At 39.7% G+C, this 24984-nt stretch overlaps 1 protein-coding gene and 2 long non-coding RNA genes across 3 annotated transcripts; 1 reads left to right on the forward strand and 2 right to left on the reverse strand.

The window, feature by feature from the left end:
- Positions 1-1573: 1573 nt before the first annotated feature.
- LOC114142668 (uncharacterized) lies at positions 1574-24056 on the reverse strand. Its single transcript, XR_003595091.1, has 3 exons — positions 23381-24056; positions 22892-22989; positions 1574-1697 (listed from the first exon to the last, which is right to left on the reverse strand). It is a non-coding gene; the product is annotated as an uncharacterized LOC114142668 (long non-coding RNA).
- Positions 1657-24702, forward strand: syt9a (synaptotagmin IXa). The gene is made up of 7 exons (XM_028014048.1): positions 1657-1841; positions 15098-15587; positions 15783-16338; positions 21725-21845; positions 21944-22115; positions 22359-22488; positions 24063-24702. The coding sequence occupies exons 1-7, from the start codon at positions 1694-1696 to the stop codon at positions 24129-24131; spliced, it is 1686 nt and encodes a 561-aa protein (XP_027869849.1). The 5' UTR covers positions 1657-1693; the 3' UTR covers positions 24132-24702.
- Positions 12735-13481, reverse strand: LOC114142667 (uncharacterized). The gene is made up of 3 exons (XR_003595090.1): positions 13304-13481; positions 12905-13226; positions 12735-12825 (listed from the first exon to the last, which is right to left on the reverse strand). It is a non-coding gene; the product is annotated as an uncharacterized LOC114142667 (long non-coding RNA).
- Positions 24703-24984: the final 282 nt, after the last annotated feature.

Below are 24984 nucleotides of genomic sequence, written 5' to 3' on the forward strand. Positions count from 1 at the left end.
ATTTTAATTTCCATGTTTTTCATGTATTCCTCCCCAAATTCAACTTAATTAGAAAGATGCGGCCAACTGAGAAAAAAAGAATTTTTGTCATATCAGTATTTCACCTTTTATCTTGTCCTTCCAGTTAAAGTCCAAACAGTATTCAGTAAAGTCGGAAATTGTTCATTTCAGCACTTTTTCTTTCTCAGAGCCTGCAATCATGTGACAAAAGCTCAACACAAACACCGCAAACATAAGAGATGGGAAATTGCAGTGCAACAGAATGAATTCACAGCTCATTCTAGATCTTATTTATCTTTGATGGAATGGAACAGGCTGGATGTTCTGTTCTTCATGGAAGGAGTGTGAAAAGGATAAACACAGCGAGGCTTTTTACCTTGTTTTAGTCATTTCTAACATAGTTTTCTTCAGTGGCCTGTGTCTTGTAAAATCTCAACAAAAAACATTAGAATTTTTAAATTCTTAGATAAAATTGCAATTGAAAAATTCATACTGTCTTCATTTATTCATTGATTTCTATACCTCAATAGATTCATAGATGTCCAATTAAACAAGAAATTGTTTGCCAATTTATGATAATCAGATTATCTTGCATTTGCTTTCTTCTTTATATTATAAGTTATTGCTTTTTCTCTTTAAGATTAATAGTGTGCACAGTAAAACTACATACCTTAATTAGTGGGCTTCTCAATCAATGCAACGATTCAGTGGATGTGAAATTGACTAGGCTCCCATGAAAACTGACAGGTGAAGTAAATGCATATAAAGAACAACAGGACAACAATGTAATAGCGCATATATTGACACCAATTATCCCATGAGAAATATAGAAGGTTGCCTATGGTTGATTATAATTAGACTTCTATAAAGACAGGAAGATATTAATACATTGTTCCTGATTAAGTTTAGCTTGTGGGAAAACAACCTTGCCATTTATGTGGCAGAAGATCGTAACATGAAAACATCAATGAAAAGCACAATTTCTCTCAATAACCAACAACTATTCTGTATTCAAGTTTTCCAAGGTAATCTACACGAACAGTATCGCAGATTTTGATGGGTTTTGAGTGGAAAGCGGTTTTGCCAATGAAAGCCTAAAATGATTTCACAACGCGAAAAAAAAAAGTAGGTTCTGATTGGCCATGTGCAGGAACGTAAAACCACACCAGGCTTGTCAGAGCACTGATCGTTTTATTTATTTATTTTGTTATTATTTTGTACTGGTTGTAAAGCTTGCAAATGCGGCTTTCTCGCTGTCGCCTACTCGGAGTTAATGTGTTCAGCTTTTCCCGGGATTCGCATTGCTTCGTAGCTCAAATAAAAATGACTCGGAGACGGAAGTCAGCGTGATGCAAACGATTTATTGCAGCGGGAGTACACGCGCACATTTCAGCACACTGGACAGCGCACGGCGCCGCAGAGGCGGTGCGTGGATTCAACCGGTGGCTTTCAGCAGAGCAGCAGAGTGAGAGGAGTGTTTCACTCATTGTTACACACAAGAATACAACTCTTCGTGCTCCACATGTGGGATAGGTTGCTTCATTTTTGGAGCACTTGGACTTGGGATTTTTTCGCCCTTTCCAACAAAGTCCGGCATCGGAAGGCGTGCCGCGTTTCACTCCACAAACCGTGCCGACCAGCGTGGAGTAGGTGCCGACGAGAGACCGTCCATTTATAAGGATGCTGGTGGGAAATGCCTGGAGACAGAGATGACGAGATTTGTCAAAAAGCACTCGAACTCCTGTCAGATCTTTGCTCAAAGGGGGAAGTGCAGAATGAAAACTGTCTGGATTTTATCTACTATTTCCGAGATCTCACCAGACCACGATATTCTGATTCAGGTAAGGCTTTCCTTCAGTGGCGGAGCTGATCAGGAGGGAACGGGCATGTGACTTCTTTCGTTGAAACCGACCGGCATACAGCACGAGCTTTCGGGTTAGAGCATTTACTTGATCATAGTAGATATTTAATCAATATTCTTGGTTTTTATTTTGTCCCTTAAAGTCATTTACCCGTTGTTAAATCGAAATTTCACTTTATATTTGAAGAAATTTGCTGTTTTTAGTTTGTTTTTGTTTTTTTCCAATTCGTTTATGCGATTCATTTTTGGTACCCACCAGAAGAAAGTATTAAACTAACTTAATTTCTGACTTTGTTTCATATAGTGAAATATACACAATTTATCTTTTCTCCCGGTTGAGTAAGCAGGAGGTCCATTATTTGCCTCTGTTACTCGCAGTTTTAATAGGCTCCTGCTTATTTAAAAGTTTATTTTCCTCTCTTGCCTAAAAGTCTCTGCCTTGGAGGAATAAAGTGTTTGCCTGAAACTACATCAGAATCAAAGCCAAGTGTTAAGAAATACGATTAGGTTAAATCATTAAGGCTTTGAAGCTATCAAACCTCACCTGACTTGGCTGGTTGAGCGCGCGTGCGCACAAAAGCAATTCATAGATCGTGCTGGGCACAATTCCTTCAATCCTCCACAAGCCTATTTTTGTCTATATAGTTTGTGTGATGATTTCTGATTATACAAAAATCGTGCCATTTTAGGTCTTTCTGTGATTCTTTATTTTTACTCTAGTCATTTTTCTCCTTAATTTTCTGTTCTGAGTAAACTCACTCACATCCCCAAATTTAGGATTTGTATGGGCTAACAAGCAGACAGGGAGGTTATTGATCTCAAATCACATGATATTTAATTTTATTTTTCACAAAATCTGGTAGATCTCATCCTGTATGATGCAACAACAGAATGATAAAGTCAGTGGACAGCCATTGGAGCAACCACAGCTCTAAAGAGCTTGGACTAGACTGTGTTAAAAGACTTTCCTAAGTTTGTTTCTCATAAACATGCAAATTATGTTTTTATACAAATCTTTTTATTGTTAACTACTGACAACAGTTAATGCCAGTCACTTATTTAGATCAAATTGTCAGACAGGTGCAGCAATATTAAACTATTAAAAGAAATTTGACTTTGCTTCCTAGCTATATCTGACATCTTGAAATTGACATCTGTCTCTTTAGGAAGTTCCAACCATGTCTGACACTTCCCCATCATCATCACAACAGTGCTTCTCTCTGGTGCCATTTACAACCTTTCTTAGGAGGGTTGGACTGAGAAGTAATTCAGATGATAAGCTCAAGAGATGCACAGTTCCATGCCACTTGCTAACTGCTGCCGCTAGTATGGTGGAGCTGTGCAGTGAAGGCAGATAGGGGTCCTCTGTGGGGCTGGAGTTTGGGTGGGCTGAAGGTCCAAGATGGAGCTTTGGGTGATGGGAGATGCATTGGATGAGTAAGTATGTAGGCACTTTGGAATGGCTACCACAAGAGATTGAAAGATCTTTAATGTTCACAGATCATATGAACAGAGAGCACTGGCATTCAGGCAAAACACTTTTGAACAACAACATCATGTCTTCTTCTTCAGAATGCTGCCTGCATTGTTTTGACTATAGGTAAAGGCAGGTAAATATGTTTTGAAATGTCCTGCAAGAAGGTAAAATCTGTTTTTGGACACTACCGAAAAATAAACTAAATATTTCAGTCATGGGTTGTGCATCAGAATTGATCAAATATAACCTCACATTGTTGGTGGTATAACTATTAGAACCATATCCATTGTCATTCTTGGTTTCATACCAGTGCAAAGATGCCCTGCTGTCATCTCTTTTATCCTGGAGCTGATTTCATTTTCAATATGAACAATCCAATTTTTCATTTCAAATCATAAAGGAAAAATGAAATGTTTCTTGGTTTGCCTCTGAGACCCAGTTTTAAGTATAATAGATTCCCAGAATGAAAACACTGAGCAGGAGATGACCAAAATAGGTTGTCTTATATAAAACGCAGCAATTGTGCAACATTTCTTGCTGCTTTTAAAAGTAGCACACAAACTGCTGCTGTTTGTAATTCCATTACGTTTCTATCTAACCATCAGCCAATGTGTGTTATAGCTTTAAAACTAAGCTTCTGTGAATATGAACACCAAGCAGCAGGTAAGACTAGGAGGAAAACAATTTAAAATGCAAGAGTCTGTCCCTGGATACTAACTTCTAATTAACCACTGAAAAATCAAGTAATGCTGCTTATTATACATTGAGAAAGCAGCATCTCAGAGCTTACACGTTGCTTTTTCATCTCTTGCTCACCTCCTACACTATTGCACCTCTGAAGGTCTTGTGCTCTAGATTTGGTTCACCTTCTTCATTGTGATGCTGCCTCCAAACCATTCCAGATGTCTGCTGATTCCTTTTAACCAGTCAGTTCTTCAACATTCTGCCAAGCTGGGCTCGATGTCCTCAGATGGCAAATCCCTCAGTTTCTCCCTGATCACACTTACTCTGGTGTTCACAGAATCTCGCAGCACAGAAAGGACAGTTGGTCTAAGTTCTTGTGCTAACTCTTATGACTGTGCCTACACACAGGCTCAACGACATACTTAGCTAATTTGCTGGATTTGATTTCTGAGCTGCAACAAGAAAAAACGAGCTATCCTTTTTTAAAATTTATGATCATGTCCATTATCTTCATGCCAAACAATACACTTATTTCAGGTAGCTTAATTGCTAATTTCATATCATTTTGTGCTCATTGCACTTTTTAAAAAACTGTCTTTGATTAATGGTTCCCAAAAATATAGCCAGATTTAATTTTGTTTCTCAAGGTTGACACAATGTTTATATTTGTAAATGCTAATTAGCATAAACTTAAACAGAAGTAAATGATACATTTCTTCAGTATTATCTCTAAAAACAAAAATTAAAAAGTAAGACCATTGGCTTTGACACATTTGGGAAATATTTAACACGTAATGATTTGTTAATGTTAATTAGAAAAAAAAAACAACAAAAAAAACTATTACTATTGATTAAAGTGTCTATCTTCTCCAAACGTAAATTTTCAAAAGTTGCAAGCTCCTTTGACTAGGTCACAGTAGGATAGAAACAAAAGGACCACCATACTTATTACTAGAGATGTTTAATGGGGTATTTTTTTCAAAATTCTGTGCAAGTCTTCCCCTGGACAAATTTATTTTGAATATATGGCACAAATTCCATCTTTTCTCTTTTACAAAAGATAACTTATGGCATCTTGCAGAGTCAGCATAAGAAGGCAGAATGTATGCACCACTGACACCACATATACAAAAATAGACATGGTCAGGTGGATTTGCAGATACTGTCGCTATTAGAAAACACTGTGCAAGAGGGTGGAGTTTTAGAAGATACCTATGTGTTCAGCATAGCTGAATTCAAGGAGCTCAGTCAAAAGCTAAGGCAGACATGCGTGGCCAGCGTTTCAATAAATGAACATGATCGCACAATAAAGTTCTGCTGCAAAGTTGAAAAAATGTAATATCTCAGATGGATAGTTGAATGGGAAAATACTACAAAAAGATGTGACATGTTATGATGTGATATGATATGAAAAAGACAAGTGCTTTCTAAACTAAGTGACATTTTTTCTGTTTGATTTAAAGAATGGAAAACAAAAGCAGAGACATTTAAGTCAAATTCAAGAATCTGCCAGTGTGGCAAAAGTAGGAAGTGGACATTGATGGACGTTGTAGTAGTGCCAAGCAAAAGACGAAACACTGCTGTATAACTAGACCTTAAACAAAGAAAGACTCTAGACCAGCAAGGCGTGTTTGTTCTGTCTGCAAAATAATGATTTTATAGCTGTCAGATTCAGCTCTGTCAGATATAGGCTGATGCTTTCACCTGCACCTATACTAACTACAGGATAAGAGCTCTTTCTTTGATTTGTGAAACTGGAAGTGACTGGTGAGGCACAAATTCAACCTCAGTGTGTATAAGAAATAAAAAACATGAGAATTTCTACTGCCCTCATAACAGGGATGAATTACATAAAGATTTAATTTTTGCGTTAAGTGGATATCTTGGTTAATTTTCAGTCTCGGCAGAGACATATCCATAAAATCAACGGAAATTAATTAATTTAAAACCAATTCATGCCTTATCATAGTCACTATGAGAGTGTATGTGGATAAGTAGAAGTAGTATGTAGGTTACCAGATTAGAGATCAAGACCATCAATACATAAATACCAACCTTGTTGTCAGAAGAAACCACTGTGCATGATATAAAAATGTTGCATACTGTGCAGATTGCAAATATTGTACACATTATTGGTTTAGTCTTACCAAAGACCAAAGCATACATGTCAGCTGAGAATCTTCCAATTGCACACAATCCATCCTGGTAAAACCAGGGGCAGCTACAATAGGAAAAGCAGGTAAATAACAGGAGAGCACTGACTTTGGCAAGGGGGAGTATTGGACTCACCGGGTTGTGAAATTAGTAAAAAAAATGAGCCTAACTAATAATACACAAGGGAAAGATGCTTATCTCATGGTCGACCTCTGAATGTTTACATGCATTAGGACACATGCATGTAAACATGCTGTGTCATTCAGACATTCAAACATGTCTGGGATTAATGCACAATGGTTCATATAAAAGTTCCTTCTTCAAATTATCATTACAAGATTGTAGCAGTAGAACAATTAGCTTATCGGAAGACCATTCTATGTATGTGTGACTTTTCACACAGTTGTGTGATGACAGTTGTGAAGACCTCATTACTCACCCAATCTCTAGTTAAATTTGAATTTTATAAAAAATAAATTGTGACAATTAAAATAAAATAAAAGCACTATACAAGCAGGGAAACAGCAAAGATTAGTATTTAAGAAAAAATACAAGTAATCTGGGGGTATATTTACTGAATATTAAGGTGAATATGACAATTGAAGTCTGACAAAATAACCAATACAACAAACTAGAGAAGTTCAGTCAAGCATACATACCTATTACCTATATTACCAAATTATCTATACCTTTGGCAGATGCAGGTTTAAAATAATCCTTTAATTTTACTAATATGCTTCATCTGACTAGAGCTACTTTGTGGTAGCCAAGTTTGAGTCTTGACATGAATCTGGTAATCAGTGGAGAGCTAATTAATAGGGTGATGGTAGGAACTCCTTACGATCTCAAAGGAAGGGAGTCTGCCCTCACTAATAATCTCTGTTTTGACAGTAATTCAAATATCATAAAATGAAGTCCACAAATACACTGTGGGCTTAGAATCACTCTGACATGATTTTTCTGTTATGCCTGCTTTTATTCTCCCACACCCACTGGATGTATAGTATATGAATAAAATATATTGAAGTATTTTCCATTTTTTTAAATATTGTAGCCGCAAAGTTTGATGTATTCTATTAGACTTCATGTAATGGATTAATGCAAAGTACTGCATTAATGTGAAGGGGAATGAAAAGATAACAGGGTATCTAAAAGTTTATATAAATTGCATAAAGTGTGATGTGGATTTGAAGGATGGGAGTTAATCTGTGCAGTTAAAACAAAAGATAATCTGTTCATTACTCTGGTATTTATCAATACAAATAACACTTTTAATTATCTGATTTAAAACAGGAAATGTTTAGTCGTTTTATTTCAGACTGTCATGATGGGTGATAGCCGGGTTACCCACATGCAAGAACACACCAAGAGAAGCGATATGAAACAACAATAATATTTATTTTGGTGAAAGGAAGAGGGGTCAGGGGAAATAGTTCTGGAACCTGGGACTGGAGGAAACTGGTCATCAGACTGTATATGAGAAAAAGCGGAGTGAGACACGGGATGGGTCAAATGGAATAATTCTGAGAATCTTTCGTAGGACGCTTACTTGAATGCGGAGGTTAGTATTGTCAATGGTGGCGGCTGGAGAAGTGAGTTACCGTCGGAGAGCGAGCAGGTAAGCCTTGCAGCTGGAGAGCAGAGTGGGCTGACTTCCGAGCGGGGCTTCGACAGTTAGCTCCCGGAACATGAAACGCTGGCAGGCTCAGTCGGTGGCGAGGCACAGAGGATCCACGGGGAGGGACCAGGGAGGTAAGTGCACGGAGGAAGGCAACCGATTGGTAATACCAATGGCGTCGTGAGGAACACAAGGAAATCCAGGGGGGAGCGCTTGTCCACATCCAGGAGTCACAGGGCGATCACAAGGAAATCTGACGGGGAGAACACAAGGAGCGATCAGAACACAGGGAGCGATCATAGAAGGCTTCTTCCTAAGAAAAACGTCTACCAGTGAAGGCAAACACTCAGGCACTGGAGTGTCAGCTAGGCTGTCCTTATGAAGCACCTCCGCAGCTCTTGAAAATTAGACACAGGTGCGTCTACAGGTTGGCCGCCACACTTCTCCAGGGGCTCCGCTCACTGGTGACATCTGATGGCTGTTAAAGGAAACGCAGCTTCTCAGAAAAAACCCAGGACAGAAGAGGAAAAGAAAACAAAATAAAACAGGAAAAAGAACCCCAACCTAACAGTACCCCCCCCTCAACGGACGCCACCTGGCGGACGAGAAGAGGAGGAGGGCTGAGAGGCGGTGAAATCCCCAATAAGGGAGGGGTCCAGGATAAAGGAGCTAGGGACCCAAGAGCGTTCCTCCGGACCGTAACCCTCCCAGTCAACGAGGTACTGGTGACCCCGGCCACGCCGACGGGAAGCCACAAGCCGGCGGACGGAGTATGCCGGGTGACCATCAATAAGACGGGTGGGAGGAGGGGGTTCGGCCGGAGGGCAAAGATCACTGGACAGGACCGGTTTAATCTGGGAGACATGGAAAGTAGGATGAACACGTAGGGAGGAAGGAAGGCGAAGGCGTACAGCTGCCGGATTGATGATCGACACCATTTCAAACGGGCCAATGAACCTGGGAGACAATTTCTTGGACATGGACTTGAGGGGTATGTCCCGGGTAGACAACCAGACCTTCTGACCGACCAAGTAAGTGGGCGTAGAGGTTCTTCTCCGGTCAGCCTGTTTCTTGTTCTGCGCGGCAGTGTTATGAAGTGCCGAGATGGTTTCAGACCAGATCTTTTTACACCGGCGAATGTGATGTTGTACTGACGTGACAGATATGTCCTTCTCGTCGTATGGCATAAGAGGGGGCTGGTAGCCAAGTGACACCTCGAACGGGGAAAACCCTGTGGCTGCTGAAATGTGACTGTTGTGTGCATATTCTACCCAAGGTAGATATTGAGCCCAGTCTCCAGGGTTTGATGTAGTCAGGCAACGCAGCATGGCCTCCAGCTCCTGATTCAACCTCTCCGTCTGGCCGTTAGTCTGGGGATGGTAACCAGAGGTTAATGACACCTTCGCCCCTAGGGCGGAACAAAATTGTCGCCAAACTTGGGAGATAAACTGAGGACCCCGATCGGAAAGGATCTCCTGGGGAATGCCATGTAACTTAAAAACATGTTTTATGAGGAGCATGGCAGTTTGAGCGGCAGTGGGGAGTTTGCGAAGGGGAATGAAATGACAGGATTTGGAGAAGCGGTCAACAATAGTGAAAATGGTGGTCATACCCTTAGATGGAGGTAATCCCGTGACAAAGTCAACAGCGATGTGGGACCAAGGTCTCTTGGGGATGGGTAATGGCTGGAGTAATCCTGTGGGTGGCTGATGGGAGGACTTGTTCCTGGAACAGACTGGACATGCTAATACAAATTCTTTGACATCTTTATGAACTGATGGCCACCAGAACCTTCGGTTGACCAACCCAATAGTTCGACTGATACCTGGATGTCCGGAAAACTTGGAGGAATGTATCCACTGCAGAAAGCGGGATCGAGCGGAAGCAGGGACGTACGTCTTTCCCTGTGGACATGACTCAGGGACTGGCTCGGTTAACTGGGCTTGACGGATGAGGTCTTCAACCTCCCAGGTAACTACTCCCACTGTGCAGCTGGAGGGCAGCAAGTTCTTTCTCAGAGTCATCGGGTGCATGCAGTCTAGAGAGGGCGTCCGGCTTGACATTTTTTGAACCTGGACGGTAAGAGATAGACAGGTTGAATCGAGAAAAAAAATAATGACCAGCGAGACTGTCGAGGGTTGGAACGTTTGGCTGACTGAATGTGAGACAGGTTCTTATGGTCAGTCCAAACTACAATGGGATGCTCAGCTCCCTCTAGCCAGTGTCGCCATTCCTCTAGGGCGAGCTTGATAGCCAGTAACTCTCTGTCCCCCACGTCATAATTGCGTTCTGCTGGCGAAAGTTTGCGGGAGAAAAATGCACAGGGGTGAGTCTTATTATCTTTTTCTGAGACTTGAGACAGCACGGCCCCCACTCCAGAGTCAGAAGCATCGACCTCGAGGATGAACTGTCTTGCTATATCAGGCTGGACTAGTACTGGGGCGTTAGCAAACAGGTTCTTGAGTCGGTTGAAAGCCTCCTCTGCTTGTGGGGTCCAGGTAAAACTAGACTTGGTGGATGTGAGTGCAGTTAAAGGTAAAGCGGTCTGGCTATAATTTCGTATGAACCGGCGGTAAAAGTTGGCAAAGCCCAAGAACCGCTGCAGCTGTTTACGGGTCTCGGGTCTAGGCCAGTCCAACACAGCTCTAATCTTGTCCTCTGAGGGTCTTACCTGCCCGCTCTCAAGGACGTAGCCCAGGAAGGTAACTGATGATCGGTGGAACTCACACTTTTCTGCCTTAACGTACAGTTTGTTCTCCATAAGGCGTTGGAGAACCTTCCGGACATGCATCTTGTGTTCCTCCAGGGACTTGGAATAAATCAGTATGTCGTCTAGATAAACGAAGACAAACACATTAATGAAATCTCTGAGGACATCGTTTACGAGGGCTTGAAAAAAGGCAGGCGCATTAGATAACCCAAACGGCATAACTAAATATTCATAGTGTCCCATGGGTGTCTTGAATGCCGTCTTCCACTCATTTCCCTCGCGAATGCGAAGGAGGTGGTAGGCATTACGGAGATCGAGTTTTGAGAAAATTGTGGCTTCTTGGACGGGTTCAAAGGCTGAGGAAAGCAAAGGTAAAGGATATTTATTTTTAATGGTGATCTGGTTCAACCCCCTGTAGTCAATGCAGGGCCTCAAGGACCCATCCTTCTTCCCCACGAAGAAGAACCCTGCCCCAAGGGGTGACGAAGAAGTGCGTATGATGCCTGCTGCTAACGAGTCATTAATGTATTTCTCCATGGTCTGACGCTCTGGACGGGAGATATTATAAAGTCGGCTGGTGGGTAGTGGAGCTCCAGGTAACAGATCTATGGCACAATCGTAGGGACGGTGGGGGGGTAGAGTGAGTGCTTTGCTCTTACTGAAAACTGCAGCCAGATCCTTATATTCGAGGGGAACCAATGAAAGGTCAGGGGAATCGGTCTCATGCTGCTCTGCTGTTATGGAAGTCGGGGGAACGGCAGAGTGGAGACAAGTTGCATGGCAATCACTGGACCATGACTCAATAGTAGCCTTTCTCCAATTTATCTGTGGGTTATGTGCGAGTAGCCACTCGAACCCCAGGATAACAGAGGAACTGACTGCGGGGAAAACAAAAAAAGAAATCTGCTCTGAATGGTTACCAGAAATCACAAGACGGACAGGTGTAGTCTTCTGGGTTATTCTGGGCAGGACCTCACCATTGAGGGCTGAAACACGAAGTGGGACCGGAAGTGGTTCTGTAGCGATTCCTAGTTGTTCAACAAGGGTAGAGTCAATTAGATTTTGTTCACAACCTGAGTCAATGAAAACTGCCAGAGGAAGAGATTGATGGCGATGGAACAGTGTAGCGGAAATAAGGAGACGAGATCTTCTATTAGTGGGTTGCACCGGCAGCCTCCTCGTCGTTACCGCCGGGCCTGCAAGTTTAAACGTACAGGACAGTTAGCAATGAAATGGTTGGGACCCCCACAATACAAGCATAATCGAGAGACTAGTCTTTTTTGCCTCTCCTCAGGTGTCAGGCGGGTGTTACCCAGCTGCATGGGTTCAGGTTCTGTGGTCTCCGAGGGGTTGGGTGCTTCCTGAAGACTAGGACGGGTAGCTTGTAGGGGGGCTCTGACTGAGGGATTTCGGCGATTTCTCTCTTTGGCTCGAGACCGAATTCTATTATCCAGTCTTATGGTCAGATTTATAAACTCCTCTAGAGTTGCAGGTTCATCCAGAGTAGCTAACTCATCTTTAATCTGTTCACTCAAAGCATGAAAGTAAGCACTTTTAAGTGCCGTGGCATCCCAATTTGAGGCTGCTGCCTTTATCCTAAAGTCAATGGCAAAATCAGACACAGTTCTTTGCCCCTGTCTTAGGTTCCAAAGTTCTCGGGAAGCTGAAGTCTGGTCTGTCTCTTGACTAAACACCTGTTTTAATTCTTTAATGAAATCGGGATAGGAACAACCAAAATCAGTGGGGGAGGAAAACTTAGCTTCGGCCCAAGCCAGAGCTCGACCGGACAGCAGGGACAGCACATATGCTATTTTAGCGTTGTCGTGTGGAAAACTTTGAGGACAGGAATTGAAAATGATGGAACATTGTAAGATAAATCCTCCACATTTGTGCACATCACCTGTGAACCTCTCGGGAACTGGCAGCCGAATCTCCGAAAACGTGGGACGGATTGGCGGGTCTGGAACTGCAGGTGAGGCTGGGGCTGGAGGCTGCGCCTGCTGAACGGAGCCTTGCAAAAAGTTAGACAACTCGGTTAACCGACGGTTTCTTTCGGCCTGTCTGTTACTCAACTCTCTTAAAGCTGAATCATGTGACTGTATGAGAGCGTGTTGTTCCGATAAAGCCCTTCTTATAGCGTCTGCTGGGGTAGGTTGTTGGCCTGAGTGTTCTGTCATGATGGGTGATAGCCGGGTTACCCACATGCAAGAACACACCAAGAGAAGCGATATGAAACAACAATAATATTTATTTTGGTGAAAGGAAGAGGGGTCAGGGGAAATAGTTCTGGAACCTGGGACTGGAGGAAACTGGTCATCAGACTGTATATGAGAAAAAGCGGAGTGAGACACGGGATGGGTCAAATGGAATAATTCTGAGAATCTTTCGTAGGACGCTTACTTGAATGCGGAGGTTAGTATTGTCAATGGTGGCGGCTGGAGAAGTGAGTTACCGTCGGAGAGCGAGCAGGTAAGCCTTGCAGCTGGAGAGCAGAGTGGGCTGACTTCCGAGCGGGGCTTCGACAGTTAGCTCCCGGAACATGAAACGCTGGCAGGCTCAGTCGGTGGCGAGGCACAGAGGATCCACGGGGAGGGACCAGGGAGGTAAGTGCACGGAGGAAGGCAACCGATTGGTAATACCAATGGCGTCGTGAGGAACACAAGGAAATCCAGGGGGGAGCGCTTGTCCACATCCAGGAGTCACAGGGCGATCACAAGGAAATCTGACGGGGAGAACACAAGGAGCGATCAGAACACAGGGAGCGATCATAGAAGGCTTCTTCCTAAGAAAAACGTCTACCAGTGAAGGCAAACACTCAGGCACTGGAGTGTCAGCTAGGCTGTCCTTATGAAGCACCTCCGCAGCTCTTGAAAATTAGACACAGGTGCGTCTACAGGTTGGCCGCCACACTTCTCCAGGGGCTCCGCTCACTGGTGACATCTGATGGCTGTTAAAGGAAACGCAGCTTCCCAGAAAAAACCCATCATGAAGAGGAAAGCTGGTCGGAATTGGTAGGGTGGATGTAGCTAAATACAGGGCAATCTTGCAAGAAAGCCTGCAAAAGACTTGAGATTAAAGCTGTGATTCAACCACCAGCAAGACAACAAACTTAAACATATATCTAGAGCTTCAGTAGGACGGTTAAGAGCAGTGGTCACCAAACCAGGTCTTAATGGTCAGAAACCTCTTTTAAATGAATGGCGATGAACAGTTCTCAATGAGATTCTAATAAGAAAATACAATCATTCAAATCAGGTCTGTTGGAGCAGGGACAATCTGAAATATGCAGGAGAATGAACCCTGAGCACAAGGGTTAGGCTCACCGCTATTTGCATACTAAGAGATTGGAATAGGCTGCTCAAAATCCAATCCTTTAATTCATTTAAGAATTTGTGGCAAGACCTAAAAGGTGGTATTTATAGATCATCTTCATTGAATATGGCCGAGCTATTTTGCAAAACGTCTTAAAAATTTTTTTATAGTAGCAGGAGGCAGTTCTGCACAGTATCAACTGGAACAGATAAATAGAAATATAAGGCATACTATTCAAACTTTTCTATGTAAAAACTGCATATAATTTCTTTCATCTTCAAAACTGTGCAGTTCTGTGGGTCGACCTTTACATCAAATCCCAATAAATTGAATAGAAGACTGTGGCTGTAATGCACTTTTGCACTTTTGGTTTAAAGAGGTTCAAGGGGTTCTTATAATTTGACAGTGCTAAGTGCAAAATATTAGAAAATGTACAATTGTTGTGATCTGTGTTTTTCTGTATGTTTATTTTGAGTTTCTGTGTCTTCTGAGTCTCCTTGTTGTCCTGTCTTCCCCTTGATTGTTCCCAGGTGTGTCTCGTTCCCTGATTACCTCCTGTGTATTTAATGTCACCTGTGTCTCTGCCAGGTCCTTGTCAGTTCTGTCTAGTGTCGAACCTGTCTTCATTGTTGTCCATTCGTATCACCAGTTGCTACCAGTGTTGAGTCTTAGCTTTCGCTCAGCTGTGCTGCCTGGTCGTTGGACTGTTTGTATCTGGACATTTTCACCATCAAAGATTTGTTATTCACTTCTACCTGGGTCTACAGCGTCCTTGCCTCACCATCTACACCGCACTTCATGACAATAATTAATGTTTGCAGATACTTTTGTTTAAAAAAACATTTGCTGCAAGGAAATCAATCTTAAACAATTTATATGTTAATTATGCTGTCATACGTAAACACTGCTACATCCTTTGAGAATAGAAGCATTGTTATGCACCATACACCAGAGTTTAAAGTCTTGAGAGAAAAAGAAATCCTGTCAAAATGTTCAAACTGAACCCCAATGAACTAAAAAAAGTCAAATAAAGCTAAAGTCTAAGAACATTTATTTGGTAATTCATAATTAGCACATTACTGTATCTGTTCTGTGTAATTTAGAAACAAAAACTATCTTGAAATATCTGTCAGAAGATAATGTGTTTGTATTAAGAATTGATAATATTCTTACTTTTCTCCTATTGTTCTACGATAGCAATGGTGTAGGTTTAGCAATAAGCAAAATTACAAGTAAAATCTCAATTTAATTGTGATTTCTTTTCACTTGTCATCTTCTCAGATATATCAGTGAGTCTACTCTCACTAGTGGTTACTGCCTGTGGATTGGCACTATTTGGGGTTTCCCTCTTTGTCTCCTGGAAACTCTGCTGGATACCATGGAGGGAGCGAGGACTTTCACCCACAACAAAGGAGGCTCAAGGGCACATAAACCCCACCATGAGCCCTCTGCCCACACAGCCTGCACCCCAACAGCCAGTTTACACTGCCGTCGACCCTCCGATGCACAACCGCCGTAAGTCTTCACATTGTTCTGTCGCCAAAGAGCCTACACCCGTAGCCTCTATTGTGTCAGTGGAGGCTCCCATGACTCCCGTGTCACCTCCACCTGTGGTGCTGGCCACACCAGAGGCAGCTATGAAGATAAGCCACACATTCCCGGACATACCACTGGATGCTCAGAGTAAAACTCGGGAAAACGGAGTTCACACAAACCCTCGAATGCAGAGGCAGACAACAGAACCAGCACCAGGTGGTTGCTCAGAAATGGGGTAGGTATTGGTTTTCCTAATATTCACAAATAAGACGTATTCCTGTTCTGAGAGTCCAGCCTTTCCATGATCTTGAATGTTGCTACTCATATGTCTCTCTTAACAAAATAAAAGAAAAAAAGTTTAATCTTACTGCCGTTGATTATTTTTGATGTAGTCTGACTTTAACTATTTCTTTGCCTTTTTTGTCCTCAGTCAAAGTTCCATTCGCAGACATATCAACCTCTCTAACCCAGATTTCAATGTGGCACAGTTCCAAAGACAGGATTCCCTTACTGGAATGGGTCTTGGCCTTGGCCGCCTCAAACCCGAGCTGTACAAGCAACGCTCACTTGAGGGGGATGAGGGCAGTCGCAGAGGTGGGGGTTGTGGGCGCCTCCATTTTATTCTTAAATTTGACTGCGACTTGGAACAATTAATAGTTAAAATCCACAAAGCAGAGGACCTCCCAGCCAAGGATTTCTCTGGTACCTCTGATCCTTATGTTAAGATCTACCTGCTGCCTGATCGGAAGACTAAACACCAGACCAAGGTGCACCGCAAGACGCTCAACCCTGTGTTTGATGAGGTCTTCCTGTTCCCTGTGGCCTACTCTGAGCTTCCCACACGAAAGCTGCATTTCAGCATCTACGACTTCGACCGCTTTTCACGCCATGATATCATCGGTCAAGTAGTGGTAGACAACTTCCTGGATCTGGCAGATTTTCCCAGGGAGACAAAACTCTGCCGTGAAATCCAATATGTCTCCTCGGTAAGTCATTTCAGGTACTCATTTTGTTCCATGACTATAGAAATGAAAAGTAAAATAAAAAAAGTATGTTTTATCTTGGTTCATTAGAGTTTTTAAAAAAAAAAATATTTTTCTTTTCAAGCAGTTGAATTCTCATTTCTTCATTAAACACTTGTTCTCTGAGGTTCTTTGTGGTGTGAAGAAGCATAAAATCATTGTCTGCTTTTCCCTTTGCATTACAATTAGGTTGACTAGTCATTGTAACAACAGAAAATATAAATATTTGAAAGGAAAAACAACCAGCACACAGTAGCCTTCAGATGCCTATCTAATACAATCTTTTACAATGTTCACAGTTGCCAGACATATGACTCATTTTAGTCTGGGTCTGCAGCTATTTCTCTTTCTGCTGAAACTAGCCGAAAGACAAAAAATTCACAAGACTTTTGAGAAAATCAACAAGGTTAAAAAGCATTTCCCACATCAAGTTTATTGTAGTTGTGCTTGTGTCTATTTTAAAAGGTGACAAAATTATAATGTGAGATTATTTAAGGATCACAGCTGCTATTTTATTCGACAAGTATTATCAAAGATGGGATTTTTTTCATTTAAACTTCTTATTCCTCATGTATCTAAATATAGAAAAGAACACCAAGCATCATCACTACGGTTTTGTGGCTCATTTCATTTTTGGGTTAATGCTGAATGTATATTCTGAGACTAAACATGTCTAACAAATAAGTTAACTTTTTCTTGCTTAATGAAAGACGATGTGGGGAGATTTATGTTTTCTATGTTTGTCCTTTCTTTGTAAAGCATTTTTGAATGTCCTAAACAGTATTATATGTTTGTCCTAAGGTTTTGTCATAAGAGGCTTATAGTGTCAGTATTGGAGAATATTTTAAATGAAGTATCTTTCTTGAGCCTTTTCTGCAGCAGATTGATTGGCTTCCTTGTCAACCAGAGATACAGCATGAGAGTCACAATTGACTTCACTGACAGTAATGTTATAATAATTATTAGTACTATTGCTTCTATATTTTGTTTTGAAATACTTTACTGTGGTAGTGAAATTATTATTTGCATTAAATGAACAATCAGCTATATAACTTTCTTTTTTTTATTCATGCCATGGCCTTAGCCTTTTAGTCCCTTAAGTCCTTGAATTAAAAAAAATGTGAATAGATTTAAGGGCTCCAGGCTTCAGCTTTAACATCAGTGACTCACAGTAAGAAGGTCTCAGTTTGAAAGCTGGCAACACAAACTTTGCGGAGTTTACACATTCCCACTGTGCATGGGTGGACTTTCTTCATGTACTCTGGTTATGCCCTAAAGTCTTTATACATGTGACTTAGTTAAACACAAAAGAACAAACATTACCCCTAAGTGTAAGTGTATGCCTTATGTGTCTTTGTGTTGACCCTGCAATGGAAAGGAACTTATTTTGTGTAAAGCCCATCATTTCTCTCTTTTGGGCTCCAGAAAGGATAATGAGTTTTGCGAAACTGTTCTAGTTTGTTGTTGAATTGATAACTAAAAAAAAGACAATAGTTGACCAGAGATGCATCTTTTTTAACCAGTCATGCAATTAGTCAACATAGGAAGTTTTTTTTCTGCTCTAAATATCCTAAATCTTCACATAACTAAGAGTAATCTCCAGCTACCTTAGAGAGTGAATTGCTTGCTGAGCCTCAACAGATTTTCTGGAAGAATCCAAATGAGAGGAAATCATGTTTGAGGAAAGACACAAACTGGGTTTGGTAGTTTTGTTTCAAAGCTACAGAGCAATGTAAACTTAGAGTTTTATGTTTGAGTCAATATTAAAAGATTTGAGGATACACACCTCCGAGAAAGGCCCATTTCACTTGCTGAGCTCAAGTAGAGCTGCAGCTAAATGTCTACCTGACTAAGAGAACTTCCTTTAACATTTTTGAGTAAAGAGGAAGTTATCTACAGTAAAATAATATTTTAGTTAAGCAGCATCTTCACCTGATTTCAGAAAAAAATACACCTTTCATTATAGTTTCAATTTATAGAAAGCACGAGTAAATGATGCTATTATAATTATTACAACCAGTTTTGATCATTTTGTTGAGGTATTTTACTAACTAACTAACTTTACCAATACCCACAATTCCCAATGAAATTAGCCATATGGTCTGCAGTTGTACCCTTTTATCAAATACATTGCTATCTGTAACAATATTGCAGAAACAGTTGTTGCACTGCAGCAGTGAAGAAACGAGAGCACACATGCAGTCAAGGTTCTTCGTATTTTGTAAAGTGTATGAATCATACTCACAATCCTGTAGATTTTGGGGCACCCTTAAAGAAATGTAGATCATGATGTCCAATTACCCTAAGCTAATGGCAAGTTTATGCAATCAAATAAGAAGTAAGAAGGTCTCACTTTGAATGCAAACAGACAAAACTAGTTTGAGCTTAATAATTAATAAATACTATACATTACGTCAGTAACATTTTAAATTTATTACCATGTGAAAGAGAAGAGTGACGGAATAGATAAAGTTGTCACAAATCAACAGAGAAAAAGAGGCACAGACATTATTCTGTCGGCATGCTGAAGATAGAGACTTCACAGGAATATCGACAAAAGTATTGATATTTTTGAGCAAACTACCAGCTTATGGTTGTTTTGTGGATCAATGCCTCCACTTATGCCCTTGATTAATTGTTAGTCAATGTTGTCCATTTAGAGCAGAAACCCATGAGAAAGGTGGATGATGAGAACCAGTGATTCACAGAATCCAACATCCTCCATTCTCACACTTTTCTTTCACACTCCCAGTACTCAGAGAAACCAGATACAGCTCACAGGCTGTATGCCTCATCTGAGCACAGACTGTAAGACATGCACAAATGCTTGTGTCCACAAAATCTGCACATAAGTCTCTCAGAAATTGGTACAATATACAAAGGTAGGGCATTCAGTAACTACTGCACCACAGATGATTGGATATAAATGATGGAATTTTCTTTAAGCCGCATTGCCAGAGGGAGGGACCATACTGTTTGTTTTGTTGCCAGATTGGTCTCGTTAAGCTCCACAGCAGAAGCAGAATGTATATTGATGGGAGAACATGTGTTATTTTCTGATATTGAGAATGGCACTGGTAATAAAAACAAATGCTACGTAATGCTTTTATTGCTTAAGGGGATTTGGATTTGATTTCTTTTAGATGATTTTAGCTTTCCAGCTTCATGTAATGAAGGATAATGTGCCACAGATGGTAAATTCAGAACAACAATAAATCTAATATTGTCAAAAAACTTCTGCATTTGATTTCTAAGCTGGATCCTAGAGCAGATTTTGAAATTGTTAACCTGTGTGCATTTTGATGATGCATGTTGACGGTGGGACATGAAGCATGTAAGACCCGCAGGTCCTTTGTGGGATCTCGACCATACTACGTCAATAGATAAATAAATAATCCTTGGTTGTGTTTGATTATTAATTTATGATTATACAAGATTCATGCTGAGACATATGCCCTTGTGTACGGTTAGTGGTATATTTCTTTTTTCTTGCCTTATATTGTAACACTCGAGTATTTATAATTTCTGAATACAAATATCTCATAGAAAGTAATCTCAACCATTGTATGAGCACCCATCAAATTAAACATAAAAACTGTCTCAAGAACCTCTAACGCTATGACAGTCCTAGGTAAACCTAATTGTAAATGTTGGACTGAAAATGTTTTTATGCTTGCATCTATTGTTTTAAATAATGAATTTACAGTTGGTCCTCATTTCAGGTTGTCTCTTGGTCATCAATTGCTGAAGAATTGCTGTGAATTATTCTAAAGCCTAATTTAACACAGTTGTGCAGTATTTATACTTGCTGAAAATATTATTTAAATATTTGAAATGTATAAATTTCAACTGCTTTAATTACAAAGGATATTTGCCCCACTTTATACATAAATATGTATTACATATCTATTGTTGTATTCATAGCATATGGATGGCACCATTTCATGTTAAATCTCCACTTGTATCAAATGGGAAGCGTGTTTATTTGAACTCTTTGCATCTTGCAGAGTTCAGTATGAGAGACATCTGTGTGGTAATTATTGTGAAGCTACAGCTAAATTGAGCAAGCCATTACACAACCATGTTCAACAATCTTAAGTTAATAAATCACAAGAACCCTTTCACTTTCACAGGAGAAAACAAGCATATCTGTTAGAGCAGCATCAATAAAACCAAACATACTCAAATACTGAAGGTAATTACTGGCACATCCTGGCAGAAACAGTGAACAGAAACCGTATTTACTGTGCATAACATTACCATGTCAAACAATTATTTGTATGCAGGTAACTGGTGGGTAGCATTACTCATGAAAAGCAAATTTTCTACTTTTACTGGCTTAGTTTTACCTCTGATTGCATCAAAAAAAGATTCTTCATCAGACTCAAATCCTAGACCTTGTGTCTGAGTTGAGTCTTAAGTCTTTACAGTGTGAAATCAAGTCTGTAAATTAAGTTTTTGCAAATTAAATGACTTTTGTTCAAGTCACAGATTTGAGGCTCCTCTGGTAGTGATGCTTTATGTGAATGTTTCTTCCCAGCTAAGATTGCATTACTGTTCAGATAGTGTCTTTGCTTCTCTATCGCTAATTCAAAAAAAAAAAAGGATTATTGTTTTATCAATGATAAACTTTGAGTATAGGTCATTTGGTGTGCATATATTTAGAGCATGTGTTTAAATTCCTCTACTTTATGAAAACCCTGTTGGCATCGAGAAAACTTGCAATGATCACAAAACAATAACTCTGGAATCACATAGTAAAATGCTGCACTGCTCTGTCACACATATTTGGTTTCAATATATTTTATGTTTTTATTTTTTTTCACTCTCATAAAGATGCACACACATAAGATTGCACAGACTGGATATACTTTACCACTGAAATTTTAAAACATTTGCAAGGTGTAACATTATTGTCAGCATGAACGGCTGGATGGGTAGATGGATGTCCACAACATTTAAATGTTTAAGGGGCTGACATTTTATAAAATTAAACAAACACATCAATAACTCCGGAAGAGATTGTAGTGTAGGAGTAGTGCTCACCACACATTTTGTCTGCTGCCGTGGTTCTCACTTCTTGGTGGAGCTATTTTCAGTGCAGGTGATAAGTGAGCTGCATCTAAGCAGAAGTCTGCATTCTAGCTGAAATATGGGAGGGTTTTATCTGAGCCAAGCACAGGACACGGTTTTTTATAAAAAAAAAAAAAAAAAGAAGCACGAAAAGCACTGAAAGTAAAAGTCAAGACACTCCTGCTGTTCTTCCTCAGCTTTGGCTCCAGTGCAAAAAGGAATAACAAACGAAGATTCAAACTGAGGTGAGAGTAAATGTGTCTCTGATGTCTTTTAGGATAACGTGGACCTTGGGGATTTGATGTTCTCCCTCTGCTACTTGCCTACAGCAGGCCGATTGACCATCACCATGATACAGGCTTGCAATCTTAAGGCCATGGATATAACTGGTGCATCAGGTAAATGAAAAAAGACCTTGTCAATCCATAGAAAGTTGCGTTGCTGTTCAGGAAAGAAATAAATGCATAACGTAAACATTTCTCTGTCTTTTAAAAAGATCCGTATGTGAAGGTTTCTCTGATGTGTGAGGGTCGGAGACTGAAGAAAAGGAAGACATCTACGAAAAGAAACACCTTGAACCCAGTCTATAACGAGGCTATTGTCTTTGATGTCCTTCCAGAAAACATTGAGCAGATCAGCCTTTTAATAGCAGTGATGGACTATGATCGGTTAGCTTACAACTTACACCATACCTGTCATTAATAATTATAACAAAATAAACAGATAAACATACACTGAAACCTTTTTTAGGGAATATGTAAGCTATGGTTTAAAGACTGAACATTTTTAACAATCTTAACACTTTCCTTTCAGAAAATTTTCTCATTAAGAATGTAACATGGCATTGACCCAGAATGCAAGGCAAGCTGAGATTACATTCTTTCTCTTCTCTCTTCCTCCTGCCCCTGTAGTGTGGGTCATAATGAGGTCATTGGTGTGTGTCGAGTCGGCAATGATGCAGACAGCCTCGGTCGAGAACACTGGAGTGAAATGCTCACATATCCACGGAAACCTGTCGCCCACTGGCATCCTCTTGTTGAGGTGAGTTGGCTTTTCTATAATGGATGTGACAGCTGTTTCCAGGCATGGACGACTGACCAATTTTCAAATGCAAAGATTTGTTGTTGCTTTTTTTTTTCCAGTTGTTTTTTACTAACCATTTCAAAACTGGGATCTTCCATAAAACATTGACAGATTTATAACTTCAACTTATAAAAAGATAGAAATACTTCCTAGCTTTTCACAAATAAAACCAAAAAAGTCGTCTGTTTGCTTGTCTACATAAGTTGAGAACAAAAAAAGCATCTTCTCTCTAAAAAAGCATAGAGAAGATGCTTTTTTACATACTCTTATTTAGTTTGTATTTAAATAAATTAGATGTCTTTGGAACAATGGTCTTAAGACACAAGAGACCAAAGTGGAAACATAAACCACATGCACTTACCAGAATACTAATGTAAGTGTAAAGGTAAACAAGGCCGTTTGTCCTAAAGCTGATTCCAGTCATACAGCAGTTTAATGACGCTCAGGACATCTTCAAATCTGCAACAGAAAGTATGATAAAGAAAAGTTGCTGTAGTGCCATGGTTGTAGAAATATCTGCAAAAATAAATGCCTGGAAACCGCAATAAAAGAAAACATTATTGTACACATTGTAACAGTTTTGCTATGCAGAGGCTGATTACATTATAAAAAAAGTTATTTAATTTTGTTGTCTCAGAAGTTGGTCCTACAAATGATTAAACCATGTGGTTTTGTCCCAAGATTTGTATATTATTGAGTCATTTCTTTTTCAAGAAGAGAAGTCACAATTTAAATACATTCCGGTTTTAACACGACATAAAATTAATGTTCAGATATGTATCAAATTTGACAAAAATAGGACACTGTTTTTCTCTAGGAATAATAAGTATAAAATTAAAAAAACTATTACCTCAAATAACAACCATTTCCACAAAAGAAGTAGGAACTCCTAGACGGTAGAGAATAAAGTGATTATAAAGTCTGAACCTGAGTAGGAAAAGAAAATAAATGATAATTGAGTTTCATTCACCTTCAGCAATTCAATGCAGACAACTTTCTTGTACCGTTGAAAAACATCAAAGTTTAGCAGCAAAAAACCAAAAACTAAGACATCCTAGAAATCACAACAAATAGTACTGTATTTTTCTACATCCTCAGCAGCTGCTGTATTTTGAATCTTGTGTAGAAACCAAATATTAACCCAAGTTTTATTTTCATTTCCACAAATCACTCATTCTCACAAAAATCTTGTCCCACCTGGAGGTGCATATTTATGCATTCACATCCCACATAGACCATTTTATCTTGAAAATATTTCATCCTTTCACTTGCAGATGTCAGTCAGAATAGAAAGTTGATTAAAAAAAAAGGATAAAGGCTAAACTTTGCTGCTATGTTTTACTACCCAATTCCGTGCTGGTGGTAAGTTATTTCGTATGTTCAAAAACAAAAATTTGCATATAAAATAAATGTGCTTTTTCTCATTATCTATCTGTTTCTATGAGTTATTTGTGTATGTAATTTTCTTAATTTGTTTACTTGTTCATTAATTCATTTTTGTTTGTTTATTTTTTCACTTCTGTTTGTTACAGTACCAGGGGACTACAAGTAGTAGCCAAGGAGGATCTTGTAATTCCCTCAAAGCTCCTCCTTCTCCGTAGCCTTCAGCAAAAATTTTAATGAAACTACTGATCAACCTGAAGCTCTTGCTGAGTAATGCTGAATGTTGTTCAAAAATGGTTTTAATAAAATTAATGCAGGCATTTAGTAACAACTATGGAAAGGAGAGATGCACACTGTCTTATGTTGCATGTAGAATGATTGCAAGAATGGATGTTTTGTTTTTTATGATGTTTCATTAGAAAAACAGGTGTATGCAGACATTTTAAGTCTGTGCAATTCCTGCGTTTATACAGACTATACTGTTATTTATTTTTACATAGTCTTGGTACTTGTTTTAATAAAGTGAGTCTGTACTTGCAAGATGTACTTAAAACCATTTGAACTGCCATGCCATTTCTTTTGTTCTATTTGGTGTTGACTTGGTGCATGAGGTCATGGTTTGGTGGGAAGTCTCTTAGTTTGTTTGCTTCTGTTTCTATTTTACAATGCAGTGTGTTGCTTTGTCTGTTGATGTGAAGTAACGGTTAATTTACATACAATGTATATGTGAGCAAAACTATGTTGAATGTTGGAAATAAATAGCGTCGAATAAAAGTAACTGCAGCCTTTTTTGCTGAGTTGTCATATTATTAAATTCCACAAAGAAGAATATTGTTTCTATCTATCTATCTATCTATCTATCTATCTATCTATCTATCTATCTATCTATCTATCTATCTATATTACAATATGCATATACACATTTTACAAATAATGTGTAAGAAATTTGTTTTAAGCTGCAGTACATAACTTTAACAAAATAGCTTTTTCTATACTTGTTAAAACTATCACTATGCTGCAACAGTATTATATGAGACAGATGATCTGCAAAAAGAAAATCCTTATTGTTGA

This window comes from Xiphophorus couchianus, chromosome 4, assembly GCF_001444195.1.
Source record: "Xiphophorus couchianus chromosome 4, X_couchianus-1.0, whole genome shotgun sequence".
Classification (NCBI taxonomy): domain Eukaryota; kingdom Metazoa; phylum Chordata; class Actinopteri; order Cyprinodontiformes; family Poeciliidae; genus Xiphophorus; species Xiphophorus couchianus.